Consider the following 19,795-nt stretch of genomic DNA (forward strand, 5'->3'; position numbering starts at 1 on the left):
GCGCCAACGCTGGCTATTGGCGCCAGACGCCAACATTAGCGCCAGGCGCCAAGCGTAGCGCCAGGCGCTACAGCTGGCGTTTGGCGCTGATCTGGAAATTCACGCGTTTTCATAAAATCAGATAAAAATTGCCGTACAGAAGGATAAAATCGTATTTTTCCTCAAAAATGCTCTTTGATTTTAATTAAAACTCTGAAAAGTCAACAAAAGTCAATTTATCAATGTTAATTGAATTAGGAATGAAAATAACCTTCTAGAAGAATCTAGAAGACTAAAACCATTCCTAATTACATTAGGAATGATAAATCTATATTAGGCCCTCCTCTAGATCATTGGGCCGCATTTAAGGCTCAAACCGGGCCCAGTTCAGTAATTTGGCCATAACTTCCTCAATATTCATCGGAATTGGGCTTATAATATATCGTTGGAAAGCTCTTGTCAAGCCCCATCCAACTACACTACTATTGGACCCATATCATGGACCAACCAAACTGGATTGGCTATTTTCTTAAAATAAGTTTTCTAAAACAGAGAGAATAGAAAAGAATTTAAAACTATCCGCAACACTAAACTTTCTACACTTTCACTTCATTCGATTATGATTCGACGTGAAAGGTACTCATCATTGGGTTTGGTTTTGGGGAGACACAAATGGGTGTCTACAATTGTCAAAAAACAGTTTAACAAAAACAAGAGAAACATTTCAAACTAAGGCTGATAAGGCCCAACTACACAAGACCCACAAGAAGATGTCGGTGATGACTGCCCGCACCTTCAAGCTTGTTTACTCTCAGGCACTGGAGAGTTTAGAATGCTAGGATCTTTGGGGCCGTCATCAACACTCGACTCATAGTTAAACAAATCTTCTTCAGCAAATTGTTGTTGTTCAAAGCTGGAAGGTATTTTATAGGCTTCGTTGTTAAAAGCTTTTTCAATCTTAGCTAATTAAAATTGTTGTTTTTCAAGCTAGTTTTGCAGGTATCGGCGTTATAAGATTGATTTAGAATCGCAGAACGTTCTGAATCATTCTCCGTCCCTATCGTTACTTTGACTTTCGTTTTCAAAACTTGCGTTTCTCCAAACTCAGTCAAAGTGGGGGCTTCTGTAAACACCCATTTGTGTCTCCCCAAAACCAAACCCGGTGATGAGTGCCTTTCACGTCGAATCATAATCGAATTAAACGAAGTGTGGAAAGGTCTAGTGTTGCGGAAAATTTTATTTCTTTTCTCTTCTCTCTGTTTTTGAAAACTTTATTTTAAGAAAACAGTCAATCCAGTTTGGTTGGTCCATGATATGGGTCCAATAGTGGTGTAGTTGGATGGGGCTTGCGAAGACCTTTTCAACGATATATTATAAGCCCAATTCCGATGAATATTGAGGAACTTATGGCCAATTTACTAAATTGGGCCCGGTTTGAGCTTTAAGTACGGCCTAATGATCTAGGGGAGGGCCTAATATAATTTATCATTCCTAATGCAATTAGGAATGGTTTTAGTCTTCTAGAACATTCTAGAAGGTCTTTATCATTCCTGATTCAATTAGGACTCTTCAGAGTTTTAATCAAGATCAAATAGCATTTTCGACTGAAATTATATTATTTTATCTTCCAGTATGGAATTTTATCAGATTTTCGAAAACGCGTTAAGAATCAGTTTGGCGTCCAACCCCAGGGCTGGCGCTAGCCACTGGTCCTGGCGCCAATTAGCCAGGGCTGGCGCTAAGGTTGTTTTGCGATCTTCAGACTCTGTTTTGTTAAATTATCTTTTTTGGATGATTTTCTCTATAAATATCGTATCAAAAACTCCGTTTTCATTCACCAAGAATTACCAATCACCAACTCTCATCAAGGTTTTCTTGATTATTCTCTCTCTTTTCTAAACCTTGTTTTCATACAAAATTCCGCATTCACAAGATCTAGAAACACCTAGCCATATTCGAAGTTGCCTTCGCCCTAGACGTGAAAGGTTTTAATTTCTGAGGGTTTGGTCCCAAATCTCTATTTCTATCATTTAATTTAATTGCTTTGATTATTATTTTCCTTGAAGTTACTAACGTGTGTATTTTGTTATTAGAAAGAGGTACGAGGCATCCAAGTAAGTACTTTAATTGATTTAATCGATATTATGATGTAGAAACCATGTTTATATTGTTGTTCCTAGTATCATGTCTAGGGTATTTTTAATATTAAATATGATTGCTATGATGCCTTTTATTCTCTTCCTAATATTAATTCATGTTAGTATCATGTTAGGGCTAAAGATTTGATTTTTATTGCTTAGTGACATGCTAGGGTTTTGTTATTAATCTTGTTAGTATCATGCCTAGGATCTTGCTATGTTTATGCCTTAATATTAACATGAACATGATAATTATTATAATTGATGATTATTTTATTTATGATTATTATTATTAATGATGTTATTTATTATGTTGCTTGATGATTTATTTATTTATTGCTTGATCACACCTTTTATTGCATGTTTAAAGGGAATTTGGTACTTGCAACCACGCTTAATAAGATATTAATAATCTTGTTAGGGTTAATGTGATTATAAATTCAAGTGATCGCCAATAATAGTTTATTTGTGCATTAATATTCAACCAACATAGATTAAACAGGTTTAGGGTTAATCCTATTGATTGTATGTTAATCAGAAAGCGCACATGAATACGAGCAGAATAAAGTAGAGGCCTATTATTAGGGCATGTTCAATCTCTTTTAGGTTGGATTTGTACCTTCATCCCCGAACCCTTATTTGGTTCATGACCTTATGGAGTTGACGATCTCTTGGATCGTTAAGGGGTGTAACCTTCACCTCGTGAACGGTTTACAAGTTCCTTAAAAACTTGTTGGCGACTCTTTTGCTCTATCTTCTTCCCTTTTGGACGCCACCGTACTTTAGTGTATGATCACAGTGGGGTTCAAGCTAGTGGGATTTTAAAGGCTTGAAACTATTCCCTACACTGCTGGACTTCTCTCTCAAGTCCCTCAAGCTTGACAGCTTTGTCCTTCAGAGATGTCATCTCCAAGTCATCCCTCTTCTTAGCTTTTTTCAGCAGATTTAGAGACCTATCAGCATTGTCCAGGGTGGTTCGCAAAGCATTTTGGTTGGCAGAGGCTTGATGATGTTGTTCCTGGTAATAACGGTACATCTCAACAAGCTCGGTACCGGACATAACAGCCTGCATTAAAGAGTCGTCCAGCCATAAAAGCATAAGCAATAACATAAGTAAAACATAGTAAAAGGTGAAAAGAAAACAAAATTTTTTAGGAAAAAATGTGTGTATGTAAAGATAATGATATATAAAAAAAAATAATAAAAAAAAAAAAGCAAAATACAAATTAAGTACCTTCATCATGTTATGCATATGAATAGCAACAAGGGGGCCGATTTTGCCCACAGGCCTGTCCAGGGTAGGAGCCAAGTTACATAGGAGACGGTAGCCGAGATTCCCAAGGGTCGTCGGTGTAGAGTGACTCATTTCGATACACGTCGAGATCGGGCCGCCATCGGTCTCCAGAATGGCCAAGGGGAACAGAGAACCCTCTCAAAACTACTTCAGGAAACCTCCCTTCAGGGCGCTCAATCCATTGATTAGACCGATATATGAGCCCAGGAATGCTAGTGTCCGAACCGCCGGCAGTGGTGGGGACGCTTTGACCAATTGGTTGTTCGATTTCATTAGGTTGAGGAGGGGGAGAATCGGGAGTACGAGTGAGATCTTCGATCTCCACTCCGTCAGTCATCTTCTTAGTAATCGGTTCGGAACTCTTAACCACTGTCTTGTCTTCAATTTTAGTTGGCTTTGAAGACGGAGAGGAACGCCTAGCCTGGTTGTCATTCTCCCTCGATTTTTTCTCAGCTTAGGTGTCGGATTGTCTAGGGTTGACCACTCCGACATTACCACCCCGACGATTTCTCAAGGTGGACAGATTTCTCTTCTTTGATTGGTCATCAGCCATCTTTTCGGCTTTTCTTTTAGGATTGACCGGGGAAGCGCGGCTGCAATAGGAAGCAGGTGTGTCGTAACTGGAGCTGGGAGCTCTAGGACACCTCCGAATAACTCTCTTCCCGTCAGCAGACAATCCAAGCTGCTTATTGTCAAATTTATCAACACCTATTGTAAGCAAAGAAATGAGCAAAAAAGAAAAAGAAAAAAAAACAAACAAAAAACGAGGGTTAAAGTTTTATTAAACTAATAAGGAAGATATATAAGACAGCGGAAAATATAAACATTAGAATAATAATGGTGGAATAATACCATAACAATCAGTCCAGCACATACCAATATGTGATAAAGGGGCATTGCCGAGAATGTACCCCACATTAGGTACCCACACCTTTGGAGCAAGGCGGGATCTACCTTCATCGTCTTCGGATTCGACGATGTCAAAATGGCTGACAGCCCTAAGTTCATGACGGCCAAGTTCCCTATCAGGAATGGTGTCGAATCGAGGGTGAGGCCGGTAAAAAGAAAAGCTTGTCCTGCCACCCTTTACAGCTAGACAATTTAGGGTGAACTGTATATTTCCGAGAAGCAGTATATAAAGACCACCACCCCTAAGATTGACCATCTCTCTTTAAGGTCACGAGCTTCTGAAAAGCATTAAGTGTCAAAGGAAAATTCCTATACAGCATGACCCACACAAGAGCGATAACGGCACGGATTGTAGGGGGGGTTATCTGAACTAAGCATACGTTCCAAGCTCTTAAAACTTTTGCCACAAACGGATGAAGAGGAAACCGTAAACCAAAATCAAAATGCTTGGCGTAAACGGCAACATGGCCAGCAGGGCAATCTAATACAGAAGATCCAGCAGCTGGAAGATGAAGGTCATAGCCATCGGGCAGGTTATAAAATCGTTTAGCACGACGACAATAATCTTTTTCTATTGCAGTTTTCCTGAAATTGTTGTTTATTATAGCTTTTGCCACTTCACTGTTCCCTCATAAAACAAGGGGTTGCCGAAAAACAGCATCATCGGTCTCGGAATTATACTCTTCATCCAAACTCTCCTCTTGAATTACCTCTTCCGTTAAATCAACAACATCATCCCTACTCTCGGCATTAATGCTATCATCTTGCTTGTCATCCTCATCCCCAAGAACCGAGTTTACTGCAGACTCGTGAACAGGAGATGATTGGTCTTCTCGTCGAGTTGGGGGACGCTCCTCTTTACCAAAGTATATATATATATATGTTAATTAGAATATGTAAATACCTTAAAGTTATTCACCAACAGTGCAGAACTTCAGTAATTCGATTGCGCTTTAGTAACGAACTGAAAGACCGGCGATTACTCTGCTATGACAGTAATGGAAGTTTAGATGAAATCCCTTTTCTTAAATAGACCTTGTGTCCTAACGGCACACAAGGTCACTTTGGGGAGAAAACGGAGTTTTTTCGCTCCCAGTTCTTCTATTAAGTAGACCTTGTGTCTTATCGGCACACAAGGTCACTTGGGGGGGGGGGGGGAAACGGAGTTTTTTCGCTCTCAGTTCTTCTATTAAGTAGACCTTGTGTCCTAACGGCACACAAGGTCACTTAGGGGGGGAAAACGGATTTTTTTCGCTCCCAGTTCTTTTATTAAGTAGACCTTGTGTCCTAACGGCACCCAAGGTCACTTGGGTGGGAAAATGGAGTTTTTTCGCTCCTAGTTCTTTTATTAAGTAGACCTTGTGTCCTATCAGCACACAAGGTCACTTGGGGGGAAAAGCGGAGTTTTTTCGCTCCCGGTTCTTTGTAGACCTTGTGCCCTATCGGTACACAAGGTCGCTTTGGAGGAAAAAAACCCAAGAATAACATCTTCTCTAAAAAACACATTATACCAGAAGTCATCCTAAATATTACAGTAAATATTTTTGGAAATATGCTCGACAGAGTACAAGAAACATTGTATTATGCCAAATCAATTAATATCATACTTCAGTTCTGGAAAAAGAAAGCTTGAACATAACATAAAATTGAATAATGAAAACATAACAAAGCCAAAGTTTGGCCAATATCCTAAAGTGAGAACGTCGATCTGTAATCCAACGTCCTCACTTGGGGGGCTAGTTGTATGGGATGATATGTGAAACGGGCTGACATCTTCATAAATATGGATATGAGCTCAGCGTAATGGATAAATAGGCTGATATGTTCCATAAAGCAGACATATCGGCTTTTCGGTACTTGACACGTGGCAACAGTAGCTTGACACTTGGCAAGAAAAGCCTTGCATGCTTTGTAGCCACCTGTCATGAGATATATTATAAATAGTAGGTTAAGCTTCATTAAATGGTAGGCATTTATTACTCTCTCTCTCTCTACTTTTTCTCTCTTACTTATCTTCTCTTTCTCAAACACATTCTAACTTTATCATCGGAGTGGTTATCCCCGGGGTTAGCTAACCTCTGCTCATTGTGTAGGTTCTCAGCCTGCCGATAGGAGTATCAGGATCTCGGGTTCGGACTCTCAGGTAATCGGATCCAGACAGAAACAAAAGTTGTTTACAGAGTCCTCAGCATGTTATAAGGAAGATGCTTTGGGACATATATCATAGGAAGAATAGGGATCACTTAGCCTATTTTTTTTGTTCTTGTGGTTCTTGTAGTTTGTTTTGGCTTTGTTTGTGCCTTTTGTTGCTGCTTTGTGCAATTGCTTATTGTTAGGTGGTAGGGTGGCCTTTTGAGGCCTTGTATTGGTGTAAATACTTTTTTGCTATAATGGAATTTTACCTTATTTCCACACAAAAAAAAAAAAAAAAAAAAAAAAAAAAAAAAAATCAAATGAATACATAATATTCCCTAATACATATTATACAATGTAATTTTAGGATTGCAAAGAAGCATTTAATTTATTTTAAATTTCATATTAAGTTAAATACATTGATAAAGTATTTTTAAAAAAAATGGTAGGGTGAACACTAATAATAATAATAATAATAATAATAATAATAATAATAATAATAGGAAAAATTGCCTCATCCGCCCAAAATAATCCCACCTTTCGATTATTTTTAAATAATCCGACCTTTATACCTAATCCGCTCCCAATGGTCCTAAGTGACCAGTGACCGGTTAAAAATAATTATTATTTTTTTGGGTTAAAAGTACACGTGTCAACATACAATTTGTATAAAATTTTAAATTAAACAAAAATTGAAAAAAAAAAAAACAACAACGCCAGCCAGCCAACCACCACCTCCACCAGCCCCAGCCACCACAAATACTCGTCGAATTGCAGCAACCAACAGATCGAAGCTTGCGTCGTTGCCGTCGCTATGGTGGGTGGTTAAGGCGGCCGAAATTGAGGAGGGGAAAGTGAGGGGCTGCCGAAATCGTGGCGGGGGAATGCAAGGGAGGTCGAAAACGAGCCGGGGAAAGGGGAGGGAGACCGGAATCAGAACAGGGGAAGGGGATATTTGCCGATATCGGAACAGGGATTTTCGAGGCCGGGAACTGGGGTTTTGGGGAATGGGAAGGGGCCGGGAATTGGACGGAGAAGGGGTTTTCGAGGTTGGGGGTTGTTCTATTGGGTTTTCATGGCGGTGGGATGGAGGTTGGTGGTTCAGGGGAAGGGGTGAGGAGGTGTCAGCACTAGGGGAGGGGGTCTGGGTTGTCGACGCTGCGGGGAAGGGGAGTCCGGCATCTGGCCGGCGGGAACAGGCGGCGGTGGTGAGGGGTGGCTAGGGTTGGTGGGAGCTTTTTCAAAATAATTAATTAATTTTTTGAAATTTTTTTCTTAAAAAAATTAAACTTTTTTTTAATTTTTTTTTTAAAATTTATCGACCAATCGCAAGCCGACACGTAGTAGGTAACTTGTTATAACAAGTTAGTTAACCGGTTGGGACTATTGAGAGCGGATTAGGTATAAAGGTCGGATTATTTAAAAATAATCAAAAGGTGTGATTATTTTGGGCGGATGAGCCAAAGGTCGGATTATTCCCGGCAAATTTTCCATAATAATAATAATAATAATAATAATACTGAAATCTGCTCTGCTTCAATCTGCTCTGCTCTGCCCCAAAGCTCAAAAGAACAGGGCCTTAAGTATGGTGGCGTCCAAAGGGAGAAAGTTAGAGAAAAATATTCGCCAACAAGTTTTAGAAACTTGTAAACCGTTCACAGAGTAAAGGTTACACCCCTTCACGATCCATGAGATGGCTAACTCCATAGTGGTCCGGAACCATGACTGGATATTCGGGGATGAAGGTACAAATCAACCTAAAAGAGATTGAATCTTCCCAAAATAGGCCTTTACTTATTCTTCTCGTATTCATGTGTGCTTTCTGACTAACATACAATCAATATATTAATCCTAACCTGTTTAATCTATGTTGGTTGATTATTAATGCACAAACAAATATATTATTGGCGATCACTTGAATTAGAATCACATTAGCCTAAATAAAATTATTAATTATCTTATTAAGCGTGATTACAAATACAAATTCCCTTTAAACCTGCAAGAGAGGGTGTGATCAAGAAATAACAACAATCAAGCAACATAATAATATATTGATACAACAAATCATCATCATCAATCTCAATCTCATCAAAGCACAATAATATCAGCAAGATCCTAAGTATGATACCAACAAGATTAATAACAAATGCTAGCATGTCACTAAACAATAAAGATCAGAGCTTTAGCCCTAACATGATAGAAGAAAACAAGAAGATACCTAAACATGATTCCTAACATGACATTACGAATTAATAGAATCTAAGCATGCTTTCTAAAAGATATAACAATAAAACACCTTACTTTGTTGTCTCGTAGTATCTCTTTATATCAAAACAATACATACGTTAATAACTTCAAGGAAAATATAACAATTAATTTAAATAATTGAAATAGGGATTTTGGGACCAAACCCTCAAAAATTAGCAACCTTTCACGTCTAGGCAAAGGCAACTACGAGCTTAGTTAGGGGTGTCTAAGACTCATGAATGCGATATTGTATTTCAAAAAGGGAAGGCTTAGAAAGAGGAAGAAAGAACAAGCTTCTAGCTTTGAGAGAGAGAAAGAATAGAATTAGATGATTGTTGATTCTTGAAAACGGGGAAAAAAAGCCCCTATTTATAAAGAAAACATCTTAAACGCTTCGAAAAGAGTCAGAATTTGACTCAAAGTAAAACAGACCCTATCGCGACGCGATGGAGCAATTGCGATGCGATGCGATAGGGCTATCGTGTAGGGGTGTTCAAATCCGGGTACCCGAGTTTTCGGGTACCCGAAAACCCGGGTACCCGGAGTTTCGGGTACTTATTAATTTGTCCCATGTCCCGACCCGAATATCTCGGGTACCCGGGTTCCGGGTACCCAAATTATTTGGGTCGGGACATAGGGTACCCGGATTTTTGAATGATTGTAATTAATTTGCTCCTAAAAGGTAAAAAATTGAAAAACAATTTAGATCTACTACCCAAACTCCACACAATCGAACAACCAAGATACAAAATAACCAATTACTGTAGACACCCAAATGTATCTCCCCAAAACCAAACCCAGTGATGAGTACCTTTCACGTCGAATCATAATCGAATGAAGCGAAAATGTGGAAAGTCTAGTGTTGCGGATAGTTTTAATTTCTTTTCTCTTCTCTCTGTTTTTGAAAACTTATTTTAAGAAAACAGTCAATCTAGTTTGTTTGGTCCATGATATGGGTCCAATAGTAGTGTAGTTGGATGGGGCTTGACAAGAGCTTTCCAACGATATATTATAAGCCCAATTCCGATGAATATTGAGGAATTTATGGCCAATTTACTAAACTGGGCCCGGTTTGAGCTTTATATGCGGCCCAATGATCTAGGGGAGGGCCTAATATGATTTATCATTCCTAATGCAATTAGGAATGGTTTTAGTCTTCTAGATTCTTCTAGAAGGTTCTTTTCATTCCTAATTCAATTAGCATTGATAAGTTGACTTTTGTTGACTTTTCAGAGTTTTAATTAAAATCAAATAACATTTTTGAGGAAAAGATACGATTTTATCCTCCTGTACGGCAAAATTTATCTGATTTTAGAAAACGCGTCAAAAACAGGATTAGCGCCTAACGACAGGTTGGCGCCTGGCGCATAGCGCTAGCATTGGCGCCTGGCGCTAATGTTGGCGCCTGGCGCCAGCTCTGTTTTAGGTGCGCCAATGCTCTGTTTTGTTAATTTTATCTTTTTGGCTGATTTTCTCTATAAATAACGTATTAAAAACTCCGTTTTCAATCATCAACAACCAGTTTTAATTAACATTCACCTACAACCAGTTTTCATTCGCAATCATGAATTCTCTCATTCTCTAATCATTCACCATCTCTCTTTCTCTCTTTTCTAAACTTGCTTTTACATAAAAAAATTCCGCATTCGCAAGATCTAGATACACCTAGCTATATTCGAAGTTGCCTTCGCCCTAGACGTGAAAGGTTTAATTTCTGAGGGTTTGGTCCCAAATCTCATTTCAATTATTTAATTTAATTGTTTGTTTATTATTTTCCTTGAAGTTACTAACGTGTGTATTTTGTTATTAGAAAGAGGCACGAGGCATCAAAGTAAGTACTTTTATGGTTTTTATTGATGTTATGATATAGAGTTCATGCTTAGGATGTTATTATAATTCCTAGTATCATGTCTAGGGTAACTTTAATACTAAGTATGATTAAAAGTATGATTGTTACGATGCCTTTTATGTTCTTCCTAATATTTATGATTGCTAGTATCATGTTAGGGCTAAAGCTTTGATCTTTATTGCTTAGTGACATGCTAGGGTTTGTTATTAATCTTGTTAGTATCATGCCTAGGATCTTGCTATTATTATGCTTTAACATGATTATTATTATTGATTATGATTGTTATTATGGTGATTATTATTATGATTATACTTTATGATTTTATGATTATAATTGTTATAATGATGATTATTTTTAGTTATGATTACGATAATTATTTTGATTATTATTATGTTGCTTGGTATTTATTGTTATTGCTTGATCACGCCTTTTATGCATGTTTAAAGGGAATTTGTACTTGTAATCACGCTTAATAAGATAATTAATAATCTTGTTAGGGTTAATTTGATTATAATTCAAGTGATCGCCAATAATAGTTTTATTTGTGCATTAATATTCAACCAACATAGATTAAACAGGTTTAGGGTTAATCCTATTGATTGCATGTTAGTCAGAAAACGGACATGAATACGATCAGAACAAAGTAGAGGCCTATTATTAGGGCAGGTTCAATCTCTTTTAGGTTGGATTTGTACCTTCATCCCCGAACCCTTATTTGGTTCTAGACCTTATGGAGTTGACGATCTCTTGGATCGTTAATTAAGGGGTGTAACCTTCACCCTGTGAACGGTTTACAAGTTCCTAAAACTTGTTGGCGACTCTTTTACTTTATCTTCTTCCCTTTTGGACGCCACCGTACTTTAGTGTATGATCACAGTGGGGTTCAAGCTAGGGGTTTTAACGCTTGAAATTTATTCCCTACAATTACACATAGCTTTGTTTCAATAATAATAATAAAATTTGAAATATACAAAGAATTAGAAGAAAATAATTATATTACAGGATGATTAAGGGCATCCTTGAAAACCAAAAGCAAACCAACAAAAGGGTGAGGCAGGCTGCAAAAGAACAATTAGCAACCCCACAACCCATCAGTAGCTTAAAAGCCGAAAGGATCTTACATATGTGAATAAATAAATAAATTTATAAACAAAAAAAAGAACATATTTGCCTATTTGGTATTGTTGCAAGTCTTGCAACATAGAAACGACATTATTGGCCGAAGTAGCAGCGACCACCGACGACGGAGTTAGGCGAAGTAGCAGCGACCACCGACGACGGAGGTGGGCAAAGCAGCGGTACTAGGAGTGGGAGATTGCATATTGAGAGTGAGGGAATTGAATGAGAAGGCGATTGAGATTAGGTTTTGAGAGTTTGAGAATAGAGAAGTAGGAAGGAGCAATGGAAGAAGAAGAAGAAGAAGAAGAAGAAGAAGAAGAAGAAGAAGAAGAAGAAGAAGAAGGAAGGAAGAGAGAGAGAGAGGAACAGTAAGAAAGGAAGAGAGAGAGGAATAGGGAACGGCGGATAGAGAGAGGAAGATTGATAACGTAACCCTAATTTCCAAACTGGGCTTTAGTAGCGATTTTTCTAAAAAAAAAAATTAATTTGGTATTCGGGAATTGGGGTACCCGATTCTGAAAAAATGCGCCCCATGTCCCGACCCGGATAGAAGGCAATTTTCCCGGGTCAGGTACCTGACCCGTAAAAACAGCTTTTTCTCCTAAATTTCCCATCGGGTATTTACCGGGTCATCGGGAAATCGGTTCGGGACAATCGGGTCGGGTTTTTTTGAACACCCTTACTATTGTGACGCAACAGACCTTATCGCGGCTCGATAAGCTCTCCGCAGCTTGATGGCTTGATCAGGATAAAAAAAATCCTGTACAGAGTCCTTTTCCCAATATAATTAGCTAATTTGACTCCGTAATTATCTTTATTAAAATCAGTTTTATCTTTTAAAACACTTGTTTTATCCCGAATTAAATTCCTTATCTTATAAAAATATAATTATTAATCCTAATCCTATTAGAATTTAAAAGAACCTTCTAGATTATTCTAGAAATTTAAAGTAATTCCTAATAACTTTAGGAATGATAATTAATGGGCCCTCCATTTGATCATTGGGCCATATAAAATCATTTTGGGCCCAATTTAGTATTTTGGCCTTAACTTCCTCATTATTAATCGGAATTGGGCTTATAAAATATCGTTGAAAAGCTCTTTTCAAACCCCATCCAACTACACCATTATTGGATCATATTATTGACCAAACTAAACTGGACTGGTTGTTTTCCATAAATAAGGTACAAAAAGAAATATTTTCGTAGACAGAAAGAAGTATTTTATTAAAAACAAGTGCATCACCAGACTCTTTCACATTTCACCTTGCTCGATAATCAAATGACGTGAAAGATATTCATCACTGGATTTGGTTTTTGGGGAGACACAATCAGGTGTCTACAATGTCATACGACTTTGTAAAAAAAAAAGTATGTCATACAGAGTACTTATACATTTTTTTTGTGAATCGCTAAACCACGTCCAATATTTACCGGGTAACGCCTATATTTTAACATGACTTTACAAACTAGCCACCCTTATAATTTATCCTATTTCACTTTCACCTCCTTTAATTACTCTCTATTTTGTTACCCCACTACCCACCGAACATTCGCCACCATCGAACAACCACCCCCACTCCACGAAATAATTTTTTGAAGGAAATTGCTTTACTCTTCAACGATTAGCACAAGCAATGAATAGACGAGTTTGACGAAGCGACGACGCCACTGGAGAGGTTGTCGGAGCATACAGAGTTGGTGAGTACTCTAAATTTTGGTCGTTTTTTAATTTCGTAATCGCCTGAGGAATGCTTGGAATTTTAGAATCTCTCCTGGAACATCCTAAATTTAGGCGTTTCAAAGGAAAACGCTTGGAAGATTAGAGATTCTACCTCAGGACATTCTAAAATTTCATGCGTCTCCCCTCTAAAACGCTTGAAATTTTAGGTCTTGTTTGGTTGACATGGGAACTAAATTCCTATAGGAAATTACATTTCATGGGACGTTATTTCTCTCATAAAATTTCTAGGAATTTCCTAAATTTGTTTAATTGGTAATGTTGGAATTTAGAAATCTCGTTAATTTGGATTGACCCGGAGGGGAGGTCTAGGTAATTTATTTCACTTGTTTTGTGGGAAGTTGAAATTCTCATGTGTCAACCAAACAACTTCCCCATTTTCTAAGTGCCATGAATTTTCATTTCCCTCAATTTAGGTTGTCAACCAAACAAGGCCTTAGAATTGTATCATGAGATTCTAAATTTCAGGTATTCCTTTCGAATGAACGAAAATAATAATAAAAAAATGCTCGCCGATGTTAATTCCCTTGCATTTGCGATTTACCGACATCCTCCCCTTTTTTATAGCCTAGGCGCGATGGATGATGGTGGTAGTTGAATTGTTTTTTTTTTTTTTTTTTTTGGTGTTTAGAGAGCCACAAGGACGGGGGTGATAATCGATCCCAAGATCTCCTGGAATCGGGAGGGAAGCTCTAACCACTTGAGCTATCCCTCACTCTCGTGGTAATTGAATTGTGGTGGTTGATTTTGTAGGTGGTTGAATTTGGTGTCTTGCTTGTTGGTGGGTGAAATTCAAGATGTACGGGGTGAAGAAATAGAAAAGCAATAGTGAAAATAATGGTTGAAAGGGTTTTTTGAATGAGGGGTAGATAAGTATGTTGATATTAAAATACGGATGTTACCCGGTAAATACCGGACGTGATTTAGCACCGTTTAAGACAAAAACGAACCAGGTGACTATTGAGAACTGGCTAACTGGCTACCGTGAGTGAGGTGAAAAGAATAAAAACCCGCATTTCAAAGAAAGGGTTTTTTTCTATGCTCTTGTTTTCAATTGCTGAATGAGTAGTAGTTTACGATCAAATCCTCGAATTCATTGTTCTTAATCAATTGCAATTTGGTAATCTCTTCACTTTTTATTTCTAATGTAATCTGGTTAATTTGTTCATCGTTATTTTTTTTTATTTTTTAATTTTTTTTACATTGGGTGTTAATCAGTAATGTGATTCATGGGAAATTTTCAATTTTCTCTAATTTGTATTTGATTGGTTTCATTATCTTTTTCAATTTTGCAGTCAATCAAAAAAACCCAATTCAATTTGCAAGTTAGGTTACGATGACAACCCTCCCTGTTGATGTTATTACTGATATTCTGCTTAGATTGCCGGCCAAATCTCTGTTACGCTTTAAGTGTGTTTGCAAATTATGGTATTATATAATTGAGGGCACTGACTTTATCAAGCGCCATGTTGAGCAATCCAATTTGCATATGATTTTCACAAACCCTGTTGTTTATATGAGTGATTTCGACAAATTTGACAAACCCACTAATCTGGATTACCCTTTCAAGAATTTAGAAGATGGGGGTGTTTATGTTGAAGGATCGAGTCGTGGTTTGCTTTGTATATCTATAAATTGTTATCCCTACACCACTTACTTGTACAATCCTACAACACAATCCTACAAGACCCTTCCCTTTTTGCCATTGATGTCCACCTTCTATTATCCCAAGGGAAATAAGTATCTTGGGTTTGGTTATGATCACGTTTCCAAGGATTACAAGTGTGTTAAGATTTTCTTGCGCGAATTGGATGGTGAAGTAGGCTCTTTCAAGAGTCAAGTTATGGTTTATAGCTTGAGAGAGGATTCATGGAAGCGAGGGGCTCATGATGTTCCATACTACTTTTATGGGCATTTTGGTTATTCTGTTGAGCTCAATGGAATTTTGCATTGGTCTATTGAAGGTAATCATAGAGAGCCCCTCCCCATAGTTACCTTCAATCTTTGTGATGAGACTTTTTGTTCTGTGCCATTGCCTAACTATCATACTGAGATCTATATGCGCGCCCACATAGGAGTGATTGATGCGTGTTTGTGTCTGATTCTCAATTACTATTGTTACTGTGAAGTATGGGTCATGAAAGAGTATGGTGTGGCTTCATCTTGGACTAAGTTGTGTAGGGTTGGTAAACGATATCATTACGAAGATTTGAGGCCTATTTCTTTTTCAGAGAGTAAGAAGGAATTGCTTGTGATATCTACCTTGGTTAATGTTGCTTCTTTGGACTTAGAAACATTGGAGATTACGAATATTCAGCCCCCTGGATTTAATAGATTTTGGAGTGCACATGTATGTTTGGAGAACCTTCTTGTGTTCAGGGATGTTGAAGATGCTCCTACCGGCACAGAGCTACCGCGAAGCAGAAGCATCAGAATGCGAAAGTTATTAATGAAGAAAACTGAGAGGTATCACTTATGTTATTGCTTGATCATTTGCATTGTCATATGAACTATATGTTTGTTTGTCCATGGAAATTTTTGCACTTCATTGTTCCTAAAGATAAAAATGGCTTTGAAATAACTATATGGTGATATTATTCTGGTTAATCTTTTTCAAAAAGTGATACTAGCAGTGATCAATACAGTATTTTGATTCGTCATCTATAATTATCGTACCCTGCACATTAGATACTTTACTGTTTCATTTTTAATAACCTGAAATACAAAGCTGAAAAACAACTTTTTGTTTTCTTGAATAACAATTACAGAGTATGAATTTTAGCAATTGTAATCTAACTATCTTCTGTTTCTTATATGCAGGCTTTTAAGAATCCATGCTACTAGGCTACGAGCCAGTCTTGAGCTGCTCCACTCATCCAATGATGAATCTTGATCGTGGCAGCATTACAACTCCATACAGTGGAATTTGAAAGTATTCTTTCCATGAAGTATCAAAAATTGGCAACATTATCAGTACGACAATTAGAGGTGCATCACTTAAGACTTAACCCTGCGTTGCGTATATATAGTGCTTAAGCTAGCACTACTTGCTAGGATCTAAGTATCTAAGAATGTAATTGTACTGTAATTGTGTGCCTTGATTTATACCAAGATCCATTGTTGCTGTTCCCTCTCTTCCCACTTGATTTTTAGAACCCTGGTGTTGGTTGATTCATATTTTAATTTTGTCATGCCAAGGCTTTCTGGTTGTCCCTGGTGTCGCAACTAGCAGTCTATTCAGCTTCATTTTTTCCTTGGCATTCGTTTTTCTGAGGTGGATCAACTTAAATTATGCCCTATTCGCTCATTACCTGAATTATAAATATTTTTACTGATCAAGAATGATTTTTACTGATTTGAATTGAAACTTTCTGATTGAAACTAATTAAATTTGATTGTACTTGGGATTTTGTGAGAATCCTTCAGCGGGTTTGCTAGTCAGATTTACAACTTGCTAACAGACTCATATATTAGGGTGCTTTAGGATTCTGTCTTTTAACTTGCTGATTAGGAGATGGTAATTGGCTTATCACTAGGTTTCTAATACTGAGTTATTATTTTCGGATTGATTGGTATAACATTCCTACTCTGTAGTTTGCTTATTCTGCCACAATTTAAGACTTTCAGCGAGTGTGGATATGATATACGGAGTATATTCGTTTAGTTGCACTCTATGCATTTGGGTGTCCTCATAAAACCTTGTGTTGTATATACTGCTGAATCTTCTGGTCCTCTGAGATACCTTTTCTTGACCATCACAAGGCAGATTTACAAAAGAAAGCAGGATAAGAGTCTTGTTTGCTTGTTGGCACAAATGATGCAGAATTGCTTCAGTTTTACTACTTTTACTAGTTAGCTCTGGTGATTCAGGATGTTGAGGTCTTCCTGCTACCTTTTTGTGTCATTTGTTTGAAGTAAACACGTCTTTACACCAAATTATTATTAAGCTATTCCAATTAGACAGATATGTGACTATTGTACGTGTATTTTTTTATTTATTTATTTTTTTTTTATTGAAATTGTACAAAGAACGGGTAAGGCATTTCTGTTTCATTTTCACCCATGATCTATGTTGTAAAGAACAAATAGGATTTGGCATGTCGTTCTTTGTTTTACACTAATAGTTTGTTTGGATAAAGAAAGGGGCAGGAAAAGAAGGGGAGGGAGGAGAAGAGGAGGGGAGGGAAAGGAAGGGGAGGGAAGAATGGTGAGTTTTCCTTCCAAATCTCTCCATTATTGGAGGGATTAATTTCCAACAATTTAATCCTTCCCTTTCTCTCCCCTCCAATTCCCTCCCTTCCTCATTTGCTATCCAAATGAAAGATACTCCATCTTTCCATTTCTCTTCCCCTCCTTTCCCTCCATTTCCTTCAATCCAAATACACCGTAAGAATTTGAAGGATGAAGTTGGAGTTTAACTTCTACTGTGCCTTCGACGCTTTGGCAGAGGTAATAGAACTCCTAGGATAAGACTTTGAAGATGCTCCTACCGGCACAGAGCTACCACGAAGCAGAAGCAATCAGAATGCGAAAGTTATTAATGAAGAAAACTGAGAGGTATCACTTATGTTATTGCTTGATCATTTGCATTGTCATATGAACTATATGTTTGTTTGTCCATGGAAATTTTTGCACTTCATTGTTATTAAACATAAAAATGGTTTTGAAATAACTATATTGATATTTTTCTGGTTCATCTTTTTCAAAAAGTGATACTAGCAGTAATCAATACAATATTTTGATTCGTCATCTATAATTATCCTACCCTGCACATTAGATACTTTACTGTTTCATTTTTAATAACCTGAAATACAAAGCTGAAAAACAACTTTTTGTTTTCTGGAATAACAATTACAGAGTATGAATTTTAGCAATTGTAATCTAACTATCTTCTGTTTCTTATATGCAGGCTTTTAAGAATCCATGCTACTAGGCTGCGAACCAGTCTTGAGCTGCTCCGCTCATCCAATGATGAATCTTGATCGTGGCAGCATTACAACTCTATACAGTGGAATTTGAAAGTATTCTTTCCAGTTTCCATGAAGTATCAAAAATTGGCAACATTATCAGTACGACAATGAGAGGTGCATCGCTTAAGACTTAACCCTGCGTTGTGTATATATAGTGCTTAAGCTAGCACTACTTGCTAGGATCTAAGTATCTAAGAATGTAATTCTTATGTCCCAGCTTTAGCTCAAGTGGTAGCACTGTAATTGTGTGCCTTGATTTATACCAAGATCCATTGTTGCTGTTCCCTCTCTTCCCACTTGATTTTCATAAATTTGATGATGCTGCCCAAGTTCAATAATTTTTTTAGAACCCTGGTGTTGGTTGCTTCATATTTTAATTTTTTCATGCCAAGGCTTTCTGGTTGTCCCTGGTGTCGCGACTAGCAGTCTATTCAGCTTCATTTTTTCCTTGGCATTCGTTTTTCTGAGGTGGATCAACTTACATTATGCCCCATTCTCTCATTACCTGAATTATAAATATTTTTACTGATTTGAGTTGAAGCTTTCTGATTGAAACTAATTAAATTTGATTGTACTTGGGATTTTGTGAGGATCCCTTCAGCGGGTTTGCTAGTCAGATTTACAACTTGCTAACAGAGTCATATATTAGGGTGCTTTAGGATTCTGTCTTTTAACTTGCTGATTAGGAGATGGTAATTGGCTTTTCACTAGGTTTCTAATACTGAATTGTTTTTATTTTCAGATTGATTGGTATACCATTCCTACTCTGTAGTTTGATTGGTATACCGTTTCTACTGTGCCTTCGACGCTTTGGCAGAGGTAATAGAACTCCTAGGAGACTTTGTGAGCAATATGTTTCTTTATCGTTTACTAGTGTTTTTGTCAAGCCTGTTTTTCATTTGATTACAATGGATGAAGATGAGTTCTTTTATCTTCTTGTGTTTTTTACAGTTTGAACTTGAAGCGTGTAAAATGTAGAATATCCGGTTAGATGACTTGGAACTTAGACGGGTGTGACTAAGATTATCCTGTTTTAATTTGAATGCTGTTTGAGCTTTCTTGGTTTTTTCATTAGTATGGTTTTGAAACAAACCCTCCCTCCCTCACTTGCGTTTTCACATTTGATTTTGTATGTAGTGTTTTATGCATTGTGATAGCTAGTCGTTGACTAAATATCCTCTGTATGTTCACTCCTTTCTACTCATATGAGTCTTATCAAATGTTATGTACTCTTGTTAATCCAATTTATATCATTCTCAAACCCCATAAAATTGTTAGGATTGGTTTAATTATCAAGGATAAATTTACAAATTTAAGATAAAAAATGGATATTGGAAAAAATAGAGTACATGTTATATTATGACAATACCTAATTCTATTAAACATATCCTAATATAAACCGACATTCTAACATATC

At 37.3% G+C, this 19,795-nt stretch overlaps 1 protein-coding gene across 2 annotated transcripts; it reads left to right on the forward strand.

The window, feature by feature from the left end:
• Positions 1-14,255: 14,255 nt before the first annotated feature.
• Positions 14,256-19,551, forward strand: LOC145559733 (F-box protein CPR1-like). Of its 2 annotated transcripts, XR_014092937.1 has the most exons (6): positions 14,256-14,528; positions 14,704-15,874; positions 16,229-16,396; positions 17,856-17,965; positions 18,318-18,492; positions 19,121-19,551. XR_014092937.1 is itself a non-coding variant. In XM_081621096.1 (3 exons), exons 2-3 carry the CDS (start codon positions 14,745-14,747, stop codon positions 16,299-16,301), a joined length of 1,203 nt encoding a protein of 400 aa, XP_081477222.1. In that variant the 5' UTR covers positions 14,256-14,528; positions 14,704-14,744; the 3' UTR covers positions 16,302-17,547. The 2 variants fall into 2 exon arrangements, 1 of the variants encoding a protein (XP_081477222.1); XM_081621096.1 differs by lacking the exons at positions 17,856-17,965; positions 18,318-18,492; positions 19,121-19,551 and having other exon boundaries at positions 16,229-17,547.
• The last annotated feature ends 244 nt before the right edge of the window (positions 19,552-19,795 follow it).

This window comes from Chenopodium album, chromosome 1, assembly GCF_948465745.1.
Source record: "Chenopodium album chromosome 1, dcCheAlbu1.1, whole genome shotgun sequence".
Classification (NCBI taxonomy): domain Eukaryota; kingdom Viridiplantae; phylum Streptophyta; class Magnoliopsida; order Caryophyllales; family Amaranthaceae; genus Chenopodium; species Chenopodium album.